Source organism: Pseudophryne corroboree, chromosome 6, assembly GCF_028390025.1.
Source record: "Pseudophryne corroboree isolate aPseCor3 chromosome 6, aPseCor3.hap2, whole genome shotgun sequence".
NCBI classification, from domain to species: Eukaryota; Metazoa; Chordata; class Amphibia; order Anura; family Myobatrachidae; genus Pseudophryne; species Pseudophryne corroboree.
Window position 1 is genome coordinate 243,261,031 of NC_086449.1, and position 18,186 is coordinate 243,279,216.

Here is an 18,186-nt window from a genome sequence, read left to right on the forward strand (position 1 = left end):
CGTTTGTATAGCGCACGCACAACGGGTAATAGCAACAGAAAATGCATAGAGATCGTAAACACAATGCAGTTGCTGTTTGACTGACAGGAAGCCGGCGTTTCTGGGCGGAAACTTGCTGTTTTCTGGGTGCGTCAGAAAAAATGCAGGCAAGCCCAGGCATTTTTGGGGAGGGTCTCTGACATCAGCACGGACCACTTCCAGCCCATCTCAGTCTCAGATTAATGTCAGCCTCAGACATACTCAGATTTGCTCAGACGGCAAAAACTCTTCGATGTTTCGGGAATTTGTGTATGCATCTACGGGGTGTTTTCTCTTTTTGTCATATCAGCGCATTTCTACTCGCAGACAACGGCAGTTTCTCAGATGAACGATCTATGCCGAATTAGGGCCACAGTCTGTGACAGTTTTACTTAGGCCTTGGACCCACTGAATTCTCATAACTAACGTTAGCTATTATAGACTTCTGTGAATAATTTGCAAAACATAACTTTGTTATGCTACTGTGCAACAACCCGTGTGGACTCACTTCAAACATTGGTTCCATAAATACCACAGTTTCACGTTCTAGTTCTGTTCCTGCACCAACTGTGCCGAGTCCTGTATATTTCCTCACCTTTTGTTGTGATGGGGATCTTCAGGCACGTATTGGTTTCCTCAATCAATAATCTTCAGTCTGGGTACTTTGTCTCAGTGAATGCCAGGTGGCATGTCAAATCACACCTCGTAAATACCCTTTCTCTGACGTCCTAGTGGATGCTGGGGACTCCGAAAGGACCATGGGGAATAGCGGCTCCGCAGGAGACTGGGCACAAAAGTAAAAGCTTTAGGACTACCTGGTGTGCACTGGCTCCTCCCCCTATGACCCTCCTCCAAGCCTCAGTTAGATTTTTGTGCCCGAACGAGAAGGGTGCATACTAAGGGGCTCTCCTGAGCTGCTTAGAGTAAAAGTTTAAAGTAGTTTTTTTATTTTCAGTGAGACCTGCTGGCAACAGGCTCACTGCACCGAGGGACTAAGGGGAGAAGAAGCGAACTCACCTGCGTGCAGAGTGGATTGGGCTTCTTAGGCTACTGGACATTAGCTCCAGAGGGACGATCACAGGCCCAGCCATGGATGGGTCCCAGAGCCGCGCCGCCGGCCCCCTTACAGAGCCAGAAGACTGAAGAGGTCCGGAAAATCGGCGGCAGAAGACGTCCTGTCTTCAATAAGGTAGCGCACAGCACCGCAGCTGTGCGCCATTGCTCTCAGCACACTTCACACTCCGGTCACTGAGGGTGCAGGGCGCTGGGGGGGGGGCGCCCTGAGACGCAATAAAAACACCTTATATGGCAAAAAATACATCACATATAGCTCCTGGGCTATATGGATGCATTTAACCCCTGCCAATTTTTCCATAAAAAAGCGGGAGAAAGGCCGCCGAGAAGGGGGCGGAGCCTATCTCCTCAGCACACTGGCGCCATTTTTTCCTCACAGCTCCGTTGGAGGAAAGCTCCCTGACTCTCCCCTGCAGTCCTGCACTACAGAAACAGGGTAAAACAAGAGAGGGGGGGCACTAATTTGGCAGATAAATATATACAGCAGCTATATCAGGGAGAAACACTTATATAAGGTTATCCCTGTATATATATAGCGCTCTGGTGTGTGCTGGCAAACTCTCCCTCTGTCTCCCCAAAGGGCTAGTGGGGTCCTGTCCTCTATCAGAGCATTCCCTGTGTGTGTGTGCTGTGTGTCGGTACGTTGTGTCGACATGTATGAGGAGGAAAATGGTGTGGAGGCGGAGCAATTCCCTGTATTAGTGATGTCACCCCCTAGGGAGTCGACACCTGACTGGATGGTCTTATGGAAGGAATTACGTGATAGTGTCAGCACTTTACAAAATACTGTTGACGACATGAGACAGCCGGCAAATCAGTTAATACCTGTACAGGCGTCTCAAACACCGTCAGGGTCTCTAAAGCGCCCGTTACCTCAGATGGTCGACACAGACACAGACACTGACTCCAGTGTCGACGGTGAGGAAACAAACGTATTTTCCAGTAGGGCCACACGTTACATGATCACGGCAATGAAGGAGGTTTTGAACATTTCTGATACTACAAGTACCACAAAAAAGGGTATTATGTGGGGTGTGAAAAAACTACCCGTAGTTTTTCCTGAATCAGATGAATTAAATGAGGTGTGTGATGAAGCGTGGGTTTCCCCCGATAAAAAACTGCTAATTTCTAAAACTTATTGGCATTATACCCTTTCCCGCCAGAGGTTAGGGCGCGTTGGGAAACACCCCCTAGGGTAGATAAGGCGCTCACACGCTTATCAAAACAAGTGGCGTTACCGTCTCCTGATACGGCCGCCCTCAAGGAACCAGCTGATAGGAAGCTGGAAAATATCCTAAAAAGTATATGCACACATACTGGTATTATACTGCGACCAGCAATCGCCTCAGCCTGGATGTGCAGTGCTGGGGTGGCTTGGTCGGATTCCCTGACTGAAAATATTGATACCCTGGACAGGGACAATATATTATTGACTATAGAGCATTTAAAGGATGCATTTCTATATATGCGAGATGCACAGAGGCATATTTGCACTCTGGCATCAAGAGTAAGTGCGCTGTCCATTTCTGCCAGAAGAGGGTTATGGACGCGACAGTGGTCAGGTGATGCGGATTCCAAACGGCATATGGAAGTATTGCCGTATAAAGGGGAGGAGTTATTTGGGGTCGGTCTATCGGACCTGGTGGCCACGGCAACGGCTGGGAAATCCACCTTTTTACCCCAGGTCACCTCTCAGCAGAAAAAGACACCGTCTTTTCAGGCTCAGTCCTTTCGTCCCCATAAGGGCAAGCGGGCAAAAGGCCACTCATATCTGCCCCGGGGCAGAGGAAGGGGAAAAAGACTGCAGCAGACAGCCTCTTCCCACGAACAGAAGCCCTCCCCCGCTTCTGCCAAGTCCTCAGCATGACGCTGGGGCCTTACAAGCGGACTCAGGCACGGTGGGGGCCCGTCTCAAGAATTTCAGCGCGCAGTGGGCTCACTCGCAAGTGGACCCCTGGATCCTGCAGGTAGTATCTCAGGGGTACAAATTGGAATTCGAGACGTCTCCCCCTCGCCGGTTCCTGAAGTCTGCTTTACCAACGTCTCCCCCCGACAGGGAGGCAGTATTGGAAGCCATTCACAAGCTGTATTCCCAGCAGGTGATAATCAAGGTACCCCTCCTACAACAGGGAAAGGGGTATTATTCCACGCTGTTTGTGGTACCGAAGCCGGACGGCTCTGTGAGACCTATTTTAAATCTGAAATCCTTGAACACTTACATACAAAGGTTCAAATTCAAGATGGAATCACTCAGAGCAGTGATAGCGAACCTGGAAGAAGGGGACTATATGGTGTCTCTGGACATCAAGGATGCTTACCTCCATGTCCCAATTTGCCCTTCTCACCAAGGGTACCTCAGGTTTGTGGTACAGAACTGTCACTATCAGTTTCAGACGCTGCCGTTTGGATTGTCCACGGCACCCCGGGTCTTTACCAAGGTAATGGCCGAAATGATGATTCTTCTTCGAAGAAAAGGCGTCTTAATTATCCCTTACTTGGACGATCTCCTGATAAGGGCAAGGTCCAGAGAACAGTTAGAGGTCGGAGTAGCACTATCTCAAGTAGTACTACGACAGCACGGATGGATTCTAAATATTCCAAAATCGCAGCTGATTCCGACGACACGTCTGCTGTTCCTAGGGATGATTCTGGACACAGGCCCTCATTCCGAGTTGATCGCTCGGTATTTTTCATCGCATCGCAGTGAAATTCCGCTTAGTACGCATGCGCAATATTCGCACTGCGACTGCGCCAAGTAATTTTACAATGGAGATAGTATTTTTACTCACGGCTTTTTCATCGCTCCGGCGATCGTAATGTGATTGACAGGAAATGGGTGTTACTGGGCGGAAACAGGCCGTTTTATGGGCGTGCGGGGAAAAACGCTACCGTTTCCGGAAAAAACGCAGGAGTGGCCGGGGAAACGGGGGAGTGTCTGGGCGAACGCTGGGTGTGTTTGTGACGTCAAACCAGGAACGACAAGCACTGAACTGATCGCACAGGCAGAGTAAGTCTGAAGCTACTCTGAAACTGCTAAGTAGTTAGTAATCGCAATATTGCGAATACATCGGTCGCAATTTTAAGAAGCTAAGATTCACTCCCAGTAGGCGGCGGCTTAGCGTGTGTAACTCTGCTAAAATCGCCTTGCGAGCGATCAACTCGGAATGAGGGCCTCAGTACAGAAAAAGGTGTTTCTCCCGGAGGAGAAAGCCAGGGAGTTATCCGAGCTAGTCAGGAACCTCCTAAAACCAGGCCAAGTGTCAGTGCATCAATGCACAAGGGTCCTGGGAAAAATGGTGGCTTCTTACGGAGCGATTCCATTCGGCAGATTCCACGCAAGAACTTTTCAGTGGGATCTGCTGGACAAATGGTCCGGATCGCGTCTTCAAATGCATCAGCGGATAACCCTGTCTCCAAGGACAAGGGTGTCTCTCCTGTGGTGGTTACAGAGTGCTCATCTTCTAGAGGGCCGCAGATTCGGCATTCAGGACTGGGTCCTGGTGACCACGGATGCCAGCCTGAGAGGCTGGGGAGCAGTCACACAGGGAAGAAATTTCCAGGGCTTGTGGTCAAGCATGGAAACGTCACTTCACATAAATATCCTGGAACTAAGGGCCATTTACAATGCCCTAAGTCAGGCAAGGCCTCTGCTTCAGGGTCAGCCAGTGTTGATCCAGTCGGACAACATCACGGCAGTCGCCCACGTAAACAGACAGGGCGGCACAAGAAGCAGGAGGGCAATGACGGAAGTTGCAAGGATTCTTCGCTGGGCGGAAAATCATGTGATAGCACTGTCAGCAGTGTTCATTCCGGGAGTGGACAACTGGGAAGCAGACTTCCTCAGCAGACACGACCTCCACCCGGGGGAGTGGGGACTTCACCCAGAAGTCTTCCACATGATTGTGAACCGTTGGGAAAAACCAAAGGTGGACATGATGGCGTCCCGCCTCAACAAAAAACTGGACAGATATTGCGCCAGGTCAAGGGACCCTCAGGCAATAGCTGTGGACGCTCTGGTAACACCGTGGGTGTACCAGTCAGTGTATGTGTTCCCTCCTCTGCCTCTCATACCCAAGGTACTGAGAATCATAAGAAGGAGAGGAGTAAGGACTATACTCGTAGCTCCGGATTGGCCAAGAAGGACTTGGTACCCGGAACTTCAAGAGATGCTCACGGAAGACTCGTGGCCTCTACCTCTAAGAAAGGACCTGCTCCAGCAGGGACCATGTCTGTTCCAAGACTTACCGCGGCTGCGTTTGACGGCATGGCGGTTGAACGCCGGATCCTGAAGGAAAAAGGCATTCCGGATGAAGTCATCCCTACCCTGATCAAAGCCAGGAAGGATGTAACTGTGCAACATTATCACCGTATTTGGCGTAAATATGTTGCGTGGTGTGATGCCAGGAAGGCCCCTACAGAGGAATTTCAACTGGGTCGTTTCCTGCATTTCCTGCAAACAGGACTGTCTATGGGCCTAAAATTAGGGTCCATTAAGGTTCAAATTTCGGCCCTGTCAATATTCTTCCAAAAAGAACTAGCTTCAGTTCCTGAAGTTCAGACGTTTGTCAAGGGAGTACTGCATATACAGCCTCCTTTTGTGCCTCCAGTGGCACCTTGGGATCTCAATGTAGTTTTGGGGTTCCTAAAATCACATTGGTTTGAACCACTCACCACTGTGGACTTAAAATATCTCACATGGAAAGTGGTAATGCTGTTAGCCCTGGCTTCAGCCAGGCGTGTTTCAGAATTGGCGGCTTTATCCTATAAAAGCCCTTACCTAATCTTTCATACGGACAGGGCAGAATTGAGGACTCGTCCTCAATTTCTCCCTAAGGTGGTTTCAGCATTTCACTTAAACCAGCCTATTGTGGTGCCGGCGGCTACTAGGGACTTGGAGGATTCCAAGTTACTGGACGTAGTCAGGGCCCTGAAAATATATGTTTCCAGGACGGCTGGAGTCAGAAAATCTGACTCGCTGTTTATCCTGTATGCACCCAACAAGCTGGGTGCTCCTGCTTCTAAGCAGACTATTGCTCGTTGGATTTGTAGTACAATTCAGCTTGCACATTCTGTGGCAGGCCTGCCACAGCCAAAATCTGTAAAAGCCCATTCCACAAGGAAAGTGGGCTCATCTTGGGCGGCTGCCCGAGGGGTCTCGGCTTTACAACTTTGCCGAGCAGCTACTTGGTCAGGGGCAAACACGTTTGCTAAATTCTACAAATTTGATACCCTGGCTGAGGAGGACCTGGAGTTCTCTCATTCGGTGCTGCAGAGTCATCCGCACTCTCCCGCCCGTTTGGGAGCTTTGGTATAATCCCCATGGTCCTTTCGGAGTCCCCAGCATCCACTAGGACGTCAGAGAAAATAAGAATTTACTTACCGATAATTCTATTTCTCATAGTCCGTAGTGGATGCTGGGCGCCCATCCCAAGTGCGGATTGTCTGCAATACTTGTACATAATTATTGTTACAAAAACCGGGTTATTATTGTTGTGAGCCATCTTTTCAGAGGCTCCTCTGTTATCATGCTGTTAACTGGGTTCAGATCACAAGTTGTACGGTGTGATTGGTGTGGCTGGTATGAGTCTTACCCGGGATTCAAAATCCTTCCTTATTGTGTACGCTCGTCCGGGCACAGTATCCTAACTGAGGCTTGGAGGAGGGTCATAGGGGGAGGAGCCAGTGCACACCAGGTAGTCCTAAAGCTTTTACTTTTGTGCCCAGTCTTCTGCGGAGCCGCTATTCCCCATGGTCCTTTCGGAGTCCCCAGCATCCACTACGGACTATGAGAAATAGAATTATCGGTAAGTAAATTCTTATTTTTTCTTATATGAAAGGAAGGAAAGGAATGATTTTCTTGAATATAGTGCTTGAATATAAGTCTTTGAAAAGCCAGATTGTAAATCCTCCTTCTCCCATTCCCATATGCTTGTAATAGGATTACACATATGCCAATCATTTTCAAATATTGGCTAAACTGGAATAAGAAGCACTGCCCTTATGGCAAGATTGATTAGACAGAATCAAATATAACTAGGCAGGTGTAGATATTCCAGGGTTCCTTAATGACCTCATCATTCTTACTTTTATGAAAAGAATGGTAATGCATCTAAAACAGCAGTCCTTCTAGAAGGCACCAAACGTCCACCCATCAGTGTTTGCTGCTACAGAGGAAGCTATGCAGGTGGAGCATCTTCTCTTCTCTGGAGAGGAATATTCTTGCAAGTAATATCTCAGTCCATTTACACAGTGTGTAATTAAGGGTACAGCTAGTAAGTTCAGTAAGGCAGTAAGTTCAGCCTCTTTCACAGTAACTTAGTTTCTCATACTACACCATTACAGTCCAGGTTTTAAGGAAATACAGGCTTGAATCCAGAAGTTAAATAAGATTAACTAAGGTGCTAATCAAGAATGGATATCCTTAAAACTTGGACTGTAGTGGTGGAGTTTGGGAACTCTGCTGTAACTCAAGCTGTTAATTGGATTCCACTAGTATCTCCTTAGAACCTTTTATATTATGGAAATTGACAGAAGTGCTTTTCCTGGACTATCTATACAGTTTACTTAACTTACAGATAAGGGTCCTGCATAAAGAACACATCTTTGTCATTCCAAAATATTTTAACTTTGTTATTTTCTATGAATACTAACTACAAAATCAGCTTTGGGTCATCAGCAATCAGTCCCTTCAAGTCCTGTCTTTGGGTTCTTCAATTTTGTGCAGTTTTAGAAGACCTAAAAATAAAAATGTCTCTTACTTTCCTTTCTTTAGCAGTCTCATCCTTCCTTTTGCTCACGCCATCACCTTAATGCTAGGTAGTTTGTCTCCCAATAATTGTGTTTTCCTCTACAGTACCTGAAACCCAAATCAAGTTATATTATATCAAGGTAAAGCTAAAAACTGATTTATCAAAAAGTTTAATTTTGTTGTGAACAAAAACGGCTATTCCCTATTGTTTCCATTAAGACTCATTAGAAAAAAGATAAATGTTTTTCAGTTATGAAAAGAGAATTCCTCTACAGCCCCACTGCTTTAACATCCACAGGCTTCTCTTCCATTGGCTTGGAACGGTCCTATTACACCATGTTTCTGGAAAACATCTGCTGGGTGCTATCTTTTCTTGCTGAAAGGAACTAGTTTAGAAACCAAGAATTGCTTGCAGTAGGACTAGCCTTGAAAATACAAGCATATTTTGGAAAGGTGCTTTGCCTAATTACCATTTATGAGTCTACAATCCACTCTGAGGCTGAATGCTAAACAGCGTATCTCTTCAGCCTCCTATACTTACAACATGTGACTGACTCCCGGCAAGGCCCTGACTACATATGTGTATTCCATTTTCATCTGGGTTGTACAGTGCCATTTGCTGCCTAGTGGGGTTAGACTGTGCCCCAGGTAAGCCAGCGTGATATGTATTAAATAGTATGAGATTTGGGTAGACGTGATATAATATTGCTTCTGATAATAGTCATTCATAGTGGCACACATTAAAAAAGTGTACATACTGTAAAGCCTTTTCAATATCATTTATGTCTACCAACAAAAGCTTGCTCACATAATATTGTTTTGTTTTCCAGACTGCTGTTTATAATGCTGAAAGCACAGAATAACAAGGAGAAGTTTGCATTTTGCTCTGTGAAAGGCTGCGAGAGAATAAAGATCAAAGCTGACATTCCAAAAGGTTCTGGTGTCAGTGACTGTAAGGCTATGGCCTACCCCAGATATTCCCAACTACCAATAGTGGATGTGCCGCTGCCAAAAAAGCTTAATGGGAATGATCTGGTAAATTACTGTGTTACATTTTATGAGTCATTGTGCAATCTTTGTTTAATAGGTTCTAGATTTTGTGGCAGTGAGCTGTGAGCTTGCTTTTTATCAAACAGAAAAGTTAAGCTTGGTATGTAGGAAAGGTTTTACATATATTGTATGTGTTGTCTGTCCAGATTTCGGTTTATAGTGCAGTTATTTAGGCGGCAGGAATAAATGACTCAGCAGGGAACTATTTGCCTAAGAGATTAGCAAGGTTAACATAAGTACATTACAATGCAAAGTCTCTAATTCATATATAATTGACACCTACAAAATAATATATGTTTGGGTTGGTCAACATGTAGGTTGACCTGCATTTCAGGTGTTGAAGTACTTGAAATCGCTTAATCTGGCCAAAGATGTTGTGATATTTGCTTGAAACCATTCCATGAGTGGTCCAAAAAAAGAGCTATACCTGATAATATTCTGATGCAATTGTACTGCAGATGACCTGTGTGGAAGACAATCTGATAACTGTGATATCAGGCCCCCATGGCTCTGGTTAAGTATAGTCTCACAAGGTCCCTCAGGTGTGCATTACATGGAAACAGGCCCCTTCATACTCAGTCTTAGTGGCAGGAATGGCCCCTATGCATCACACAAGTGGCAGGAATGGCCCCTATGCATCACACACTGCTTGCTATTAGTAAACCACAAATATGTAAGCCTAAATTGTTTGTGCGTGAGTGCCTAATTGTCCACCATGTGCATCTCCGGGCATACATCCACTTTTGGTAAACACCCCAGTAAAAATATGGTGGAATCAGTAAATATGTCATTACAAAGTTCAAACTGTTTCCACCTCTTCATGTATATACAATTTATTTTCCTGCACACAACACAGATGAACCTTTTACGATGCTAGTGTCCCATTAAGTATGTGTTATCATCAGGAAGATTGCTGTGCTAATGGTTATATTTATGTTTCAGAAGACAACAAAGGATCACTTACTGGAGATCAAAGTTCATTCTTACAACACCAGATACTTCCATCTAAAGGATGACTTTGCCTACATTGAGGTGAGGCGTTTCTTCCCACTATATTAAAACACACCTTTATGGGTAGTGCTGGTGTGTGATCTTTCTTGTAACAAAATTGCATAGACGTCACATTAACAAAATATGATTAACACTTGTCACTGGGCCTAACTGGAATTTATACACCCCTTAAAAATTCAGTTCATTAGCAAAGTCTACCATTCGCCCATCTAATTCCTCTGACACCAGACCTGCTGCCCTTCCTGTTTTAGCTTAACCCCCCCAACCTCCTCACCCCCTCCCATCATAAGATTGTTCTTGAGAGCAGAGGGTACATTTACTAAAGATTATTTTTTTTAGCAATTTAAATCAATCTAAAATTGATTAACATTGACTAGGATGTTTCAGGGACAAAATTCCATATTTACTAAAATGTTGATTTTTAAAGTCTAAAGTACGTTTTTGTCAGTTACATTCAAAACAGACTGCAAACAGACATAAAAATCAGCCAAAATCACCCACCACTTCCTGCTGATTTTCTATTGCACAAATCATGTCACATGCTGCGGTTCCTCTAATTCTGGTTTACATACATCTCCGATGGTGGGGGGTCCTGCTTCATCGCATGCATTTCCCCCTGAGCCGTTTGATTCACTGACGGACGATATGCCGATCCCAGCTGTGAATGTGCATGCTGAGCATGTTCAAAATTATGCAAAAAACCCAGCAGCCCTGAAAAGTAGAGAGACGCCCGACTGTGTACACATTCCCACCGCACAAGCACATCCTCCAGTAAATCAATGACCACGCAGCATGGCAGCCCGAACAGAGACACCAGCGCAACTCTGTTTGAGTGCAGATACGCAGACACACCCAGCAGCATGCCCCAAACATGGCCGTGGCAGGCCTTTATTTCTGCCACCACTCCCCTGCCAACTTCCACAAATAATGATGCCTGACTGTCAATCACTCTGCATGAAGTTAAGCACTGCGAGCGCCATTCCTATTAGACGATGGCGCATGCGCAGTGTGCATCATATGCATGCGCAATTTACCAATAATCACTGAGTTGCAAGAACATTGGCTTATCGTCCATCATCTACTTATATAGACATCGTAATGAGGTTTCAGACAATTGCACATGTTTTAGAAGTTAAATAGACCGGTTTCAGATGTGTCTATTGAGTTTAATCATTTTTGGTTGATTTTAAGTCTGTTTTTAAACCAACTGTTAGCAACTGAGAGATTTCTATAGAAGTCTAAGAAAAAGTACTAATGGTCTATTTGATGGTCTATTGTAGTCTAAAGTCAGTTTTCAAGTTGATTTTCAGTCGGTTTTGCCTTCAGTAAATACCTTATGTTGATAATGGACTGAAAATTAACAGAAAATCAAAATCGACTCTTTACCCCCAGGGCTTTATTTCATCCTGTCCTCTCCATTGTGTTTGTGTCTTGTATGTTTTGTCCTATACTCTGTGTTGGTTCAGTATTTTGCTTGTTGCTTTATGTATAGTGAGTAATTGCTAACTGCACAGAACTGTGGAATATTGTGGTGCCCAATAAATAAATACATACATAAATAAATAAATAAATGTTAATACTTATTTTAAACGTAAAAGCTACTTCCTGCACTTACATAAAAGAGTAATGTATTGAATAATGGATATAGCCTTGTAGTTATGTCTGCTGCAGGCAACCTGGGTTACAGCATGCTATGATGCAGGAATAATTTGCCTAAAATGTATTTCTGGGAAAAATCAGGCATCCCATCATGTTATTATGATGGAACTATGATTTGCACCATGAATTGATCAGTAGGCACATGCAAACTTAATTAACCTCATAACATTTTGTATTAACAGGTGGATAATAAAAAGTTTTTCATGCCAGACGATGGGATACAAGTGGTTGTGATTGATGGCAGTCAGGGAAAAGTTGTGGACAGTGCTAGTTTCAAAACTGCCATTCTACAAGGAATCCCAGCTCAGCTGGATAACTATGTGACAAACATAAAAGACAAGTGAGTACTGTACTCTCTCTCCTCCCGCTTCCTTCCTCTCTCTCTGTCTTCCTCTCCCCCACTCCCCTTTCTCTCTCATTCCACTTTCTCATCCCTTCTTCTATTCTGTCCACCCCCTCCTCTCTCTCTCCTCCTCCACTGCCCCCCCTCCTCTCTCTCTCTCTACTCCTCTTTTTCTCCCCCCTCCTCTCTCTCTCCTCCTCCACTGTCCCCTCTCCTATCACTAACCACCTCCTCTCTTTCTCCCCCCTCCTCTTTCTCCACTCCTCCACTGTCCCCCCTCCTATCTCTACCCATCTCCTCTCTCTTTCTCCCCCTTCCTCTCTCTCTCCCCCCCCCCGCTCCCTTCTCTCTCCATACCCATTTGCCTCCTCTCCCCCTCCTCCTTCTTTATCTCTCTCTCCCTATATATATATGAACTCCATGGAACTGATGCAAAGTTGGTCACAAAAGGGCATAAAAAAATGCACCCATACCCATTGCTTACTGTCGCCAGTTTGTAAAGTAAAAGATGCTGCCCTGTTCTGCCCATCCAGGTGCAGCGAGTAAGTGGCAAAATTATACAAATCTGCATAGGTCTGTCTATCTATCTATCTATCTATCTATCTATCTATCTATCTATCTATCTATCTATCTAGATATACACAGTATGTAGTTGTAGTATTATTAGCAATAGTATGAGCAATCAGCTACAGATCTATTCCCAGCTCACAATGGTATTTATGTTTTAGCTCTATTGTGGTCATTGTATCAAAGGGAAGACTGTACAACAAAGGGCCGTGGGTCAAAGTCCTGGGAAAACTTGGAGCTGAAGAAGATCTAAAACTGAAAGGTGAGAAATATTCTGGTATTGTCCAATTTCTGTTGCATCCAGGATGGTGCCACACTTATCACATGATCTAAAATACATTTTCTAATAGGAGAGTGGGAGAGAAACCAAAACCAACCACCACCTCAGAAAGGTTTAAAACCATGAAGTGCTAAGGTTAATACGTACATAGGCACAATAATAAGTCCTACAACTTTTTGTTCCATGTTCGAAGGCTGTAGTTTTGGACCACAGAAGTCTAAATTATATTGGGGATTATTTAGAGCTGGATGCAGCACACTCTCAGTGTATGGCATGAAAATATGCACATCAAATAAAAGCACATTTCCCGCTTATATTCAGTCAGGCACATCTCAAGGGGATAAGTACGAAATCCCGCTGGACGGGATCCCGGCAGTCGGAATCCCGACACCGGAATCCCGACCGGCACAATCCCGACAGGGGGGCGAGCGCAACACAGCCACTTGCGGGCTAGCTGTGCTCTCCACGCTGCGGGCATGGTGCCTCGCTACGCTCGGCACACTAATTTATTCTCCCTCTATGGGTGTCGTGGACACCCACAGAGGGAGAATATGTCGGGATTGTGCCGGTCGGGATTCTGGTGTCGGTATTCCGACCGCCGGGATTCCGTCCGGCGGGATCTTGACCGCATCCCATCTCAAGATCAAGTAGCACTTGTGCCAGGTGTATACCAGGTATAACACATTTTTGGTGGGCATGCGCAATACACAAATATGCATCTTAAAAGTAAAACCTAATGTCCCTCCAACTCTCATATATAACTATCTTATCAATATGGGTTTCCAGCCCTCCTTATTAATAGTTAATTAGTGTAAAAAAAAAAATCTATTTATGATGGGACAATTTATTATTTTATGATGTCGGCATCATTTAATAAAGTAATAAAATAATGTTTCTCCAGTCTTAACAAAAAATGAAGGCACTAATTAACAATATAATTAATATTGTGTTTTTAATATAATAAAAAAGTAATATTGTTCTCTTAATAAAATGAAACATTATATTTGCACCTAAATATATGAATAAAATATTGCCCCCATAGAAGTATTATTATTGTTACCTTGGTTCTTGATCAATACATTGGACCTGATTGAGAGATGCACGCAGCACATGTGTGACTGCGATTTCTCACGGATTCCCAAGTGCAAAAATATGCATTCCCCTTGAGTACTACCGTGCGCTGGAGTTACAGTAGGAAGCACTGTGACGCCCACTTTGCATATCTGAGCAATGCTCAAGTGCGCTGGTGGATCTGATCTTTCCCCCATCAACGCACCATGGCTCGCAACATTGACTTCTCAAGCTGTCCTTGCCTGGTGCAGAGTCTCCCTGGTTACGATCTTGAGATATGGCCACTGTGGCAGCGGTGTTGCGAAAGAGATCGCAACTACATGCCAAAACATGTCTATCACACGTCTAATATGCCTATGACACCTCCATCTTTTTACAAAGATTTTCTAGCACCTCCCAGCCTCCACGCTTCACCACACATGGATCACAGAAGCCGCCTCAAGTAATAATGATGTCGTACGCAAATGCTTACGCCATCCAAGACCGGTGCAAGATCTCTCTGCATCCCAGGCAAAGTTTCAGCCTAGTGCCCCATAACCAGGGAACCCCAGCACCACCACCTTTCAGAGGGGAGATGCAGGTAGCCACTGGGTGGGCTGGATGAATTGCATCGTTATACAGAGAAAAGGAACAACACTCAAGGACATTTAAAGTGAAAAAGTATATTGTAAACAGTCACAAAATTACCCAGCGACACTGCTGGGTGCAGAGACATGTAGTCAGGTGTTGTTTGCTGCTGAAGAGCCGGAATCCAGAGGCCTGAAGGAGGTGCTATGAGGTGCAGCCGTGGGGACGCCCCTCAGGAGACATAGTTACATTTGCCTTCTATGTGCCTTCACATGGCTTGATGTTACACATGTCAGCACAGAGGAAGCGTTGAGGCACTATGTGGTACAGACAAATAGCGGTGGCTGCACCTGATTAGACCCCCAGCAGAAGCCAGCGCAGTGTGAAAGGAGGTGGCTGCATACACACACATCCTTCAGTTTCTTGCTAGATGAATTCAGTGGCGCCCTCCAGGGATTGGTGCCCCTAGGCAGCCGCCTAAAGCTGCCTAATAGTAGAGCCGGCCCTGACGCCATCACACTTTATGGTTTGCGTGTGAGCATTAAGGGTTGCGCATGCTCAATAGCAAATAATTGCTCAACTGCACAAACATTGGTAGTGCGTAAACCTCTGACTCGGGCCCATAATTATTACCCTCATTATAAGAATATTTGGAGGCCTCACCTTCTCATTAGTCACATAGACACGGAGGATTTGTGGTTGTTGTTTTTTTTTGTTTGTTTTTTAAGTCACTTTGCCCATTTGTAAGTCGCTTTGCCCATTTGTAAACAGCCAGGCATTGCTGTCAGGTATAGCCGTCAGTTTTGAAGTAAAACTCAACGGCGATGGACGGCGGTTTGAAAATGCCACCAAACCTGCTCTTTAGTAAATCAGGTGGACCAAGCCCAGGACTTCTTCTTTTCTGATAGTTGGGGAAGCATGCTTATGTAATAAAGCGGTCTATTAATGAAGCAGTGAAAAGAGTGGAGAAAGAGACCAGTGGAGAATTGGTTGCTATGATCAACTTCTTTACTGGTCCTTTTCTTCACTCTTTTCCCTGCTTCATGAATAGACCCCGTAATGTTTAAATTGAGTTCTTACTATTTCTTACTATTTGATCATTCCCAGTGTTCATAAACTATAAAAGGGGTCTATTCATGAGGCAGTGAAAAGAGTGGAGAAGTGAGCCTGTGGAGAAGATATCCATGGCAACCAATCAGCGGCTCTGTACAATAGTATCATATGCAAATTATAAATGTTACTTCAATGTTGATTGGTTGCCATGGGCAACTTCTCCACAGGGCATTTCTCCACACTTTTCACTGCTTCATGAATAGACCCCTTAAAAGCTACAATCATGTATTATCAAGATTATTTAATGAGTATCCTAATATACAGTACAATGTTGAAAACAATTTTGTAACTTTCGCTTCAGTCTTTTGAGCCTGTGGTCTGTCTAGAGCTGGTTATGTAACATGCTCCTTTTCCTGTTTTGATTGCAGATAAACTAGCTTTTGTTGGATATAAAGGACACTTCAAACCTATTTGGACCAAGCTGGTTACTAATGCTGAAGTAGCAAAAATCTACCAAGTAGTTCCCTTTCCTGTGGAGAGAAAAATGAAATTATGAAGCTGAGTTGATGATGAGGTTTTACCACTGTTATCACTGCCAGGACTGGGAGGACTGCAGACACTGACACAAGTCAGAACGCACAACCTTTCCTCCCATTGAATCTTAGTAGACTGTGCTTGTGCTGTACACATTGTAGCAGGTTATTACAGAGACAGTCACCCCAGGCTTCTCATGTTCATCGTGCCAAGCTCCTATATGCTCGGCGCCCCCTGCTGCCCTAATGTTGGTGGAAACTTGGCATGCAATATGCTTTCCACAAAACAACACTTTGATTCTGTGGCGGGATCATATTTTTCCTAGATAATGGGTTTTAACTCACTGCCAACAAAAGGTTGTTTTTTTTATTTGCACGTTATTCCTTTTAGTAACTGCTGTTTTGTGGTGATAATGTTATTGAGGTTTAGATTGATTGTTTGCATCAAACAGGTTTGCCAAAATACTCAATTGTTATATATTTTATTTGTAACACCTCAATTTTTTTTATTCCACTGATCATAATCTTCTGCCAATAGAAATACATAGCTTTTGGGTTAGATGCCAGCACGGGTTTTCACTTTGGTAACTACACACTTGTGTTTATAGAGTTTAAAACCTAAGTAACAAGATGGGGGACCAAAGTCTCACACGGCATATATCAGGAAAATCCTGTGCTGCCAATATAGTCCATTGAAATAAATAGAAGCTGTCAGATATAACATGCACCAGATGATACAAGGAATTCACGTCTGTGTAACATGCATGAACGGCGTAGCTCAAACAAGCCAAACAGAGTTTTAGCCAAAATGTTATCCTGTTAAGTTTAACATTTAGATTTTGCCTTTAGCAATGTAAAAGTGAATCCGTATGTAAAGCATATACTGTGCAGGCTTCATAGTGTACCCTATATTTTCTATAGGCATATTACATTAAAATTGGCAATATGGTCATTTTAATCAGGGTGTTTTACATTGTGTCTAGTTGCTGGTGTTCTTTTTGTCATACTGGTTCAAGTATTATTTTATATAGTTTTAGTCAATGAGTGCAGTATACCACATTTGCTTTTGTTGTCTAATTGCTGATTAACTAATGTTGCAAAAGCAGGCTGTTGATAACCATAAACTATAAAGGATTGTATATTTTAAACCAGTTGTGCTGAAAATTCTTTTAGAAGGCTCAACATGCCATTGTTCTAGGACCATGGGTGCCAAGAGGGAGGGCAGGCCTGACCGGGAGGCATAACCATGCCCCCAGGGTAGCGTGATCACACCCCTTCAACTATCTACTAAACATCCATCCTAATATATTATACACTATTCTTGTTGGCATACTGTACTTGCTAAAAGCACATTGACTAGTTCCTCTGACACATAAGGGACAATGGCATTCTATATGTCTTTGCTTTGCACTATTAGGTGGTTACCGTTCCTATTTTAAAACCACTTGAAATCAGCCTCTGGAGTAGTTTTAGAAAAGGTTGACGTGGACACATTAATTTGCCCAAACAAGCTTTGCTAGTGGGATTTACAGACAAGCCACAGTATACAAGGAACAGTGCCAATGTTCTATTTTCTGGTACTGAATCTTAGTATTTTAAAATAACAATCCTCTGTTGTCTCTTTTCTCTTCAGTTACCGAAATAGCTGGTCCTTTTTCGGAAATAGATGTAAAAGTACTGTAAAATGTTTTTGTATGTACACAATATTTCTTATAGACTTCACGGAAACACAAAAAAGTGAAAAAATATATATTTTGTATTTATTTATTAATTCATTCATTCAGTCAGTCAGTCCGTCATTCATTCATCTGATTGCCAGGTAATGGACGACTTGAGGTGTCATTATCCTGTAGATGTAAAGGATTTAGTATAAATGGCCAATTTTAGATCTTTTTGTAAATAAGGATTTTGATTATTTGCAAATTTGGAGCAGTCTGTATCAGAAATTGTCTGTCTGAAAAATGAAAATAAAAATTGTAAAACTTGAATCTGATTTTGTGTCTTATTTTACTTATATTACTTATGCATAATACAAGTAATGTATCCAGGTTTACATAATAAAACGAAGTGGTGATAGAAATTGCAACACCAGATTGGACCTAACATGTACATTGCATGCCTCTTTACTTGCTTATTCTCAACTGTGACTGTCAGTTCTCCAAGAATACCCAAGCAGTTGCCTTTTTAAACACATTCTAAGTAATCTGATTAG

At 43.8% G+C, this 18,186-nt stretch overlaps 1 protein-coding gene across 2 annotated transcripts in view; it reads left to right on the forward strand.

The window, feature by feature from the left end:
• The window catches only part of CEMIP (cell migration inducing hyaluronidase 1), a 193,755-nt gene extending 175,793 nt beyond the window's left edge, over nucleotides 1–17,962 (forward strand). For both annotated transcript variants that reach the window (XM_063925814.1, XM_063925815.1), the window contains exons 25-29: nucleotides 8,671–8,875; nucleotides 9,833–9,922; nucleotides 11,743–11,900; nucleotides 12,632–12,732; nucleotides 15,870–17,962. In XM_063925814.1, the coding sequence (XP_063781884.1) occupies nucleotides 8,671–8,875; nucleotides 9,833–9,922; nucleotides 11,743–11,900; nucleotides 12,632–12,732; nucleotides 15,870–15,997 (682 nt within the window). In that variant the 3' untranslated portion in view covers nucleotides 15,998–17,962. The remainder of the gene's footprint in view (nucleotides 1–8,670; nucleotides 8,876–9,832; nucleotides 9,923–11,742; nucleotides 11,901–12,631; nucleotides 12,733–15,869) is intronic.
• Nucleotides 17,963–18,186: the final 224 nt, after the last annotated feature.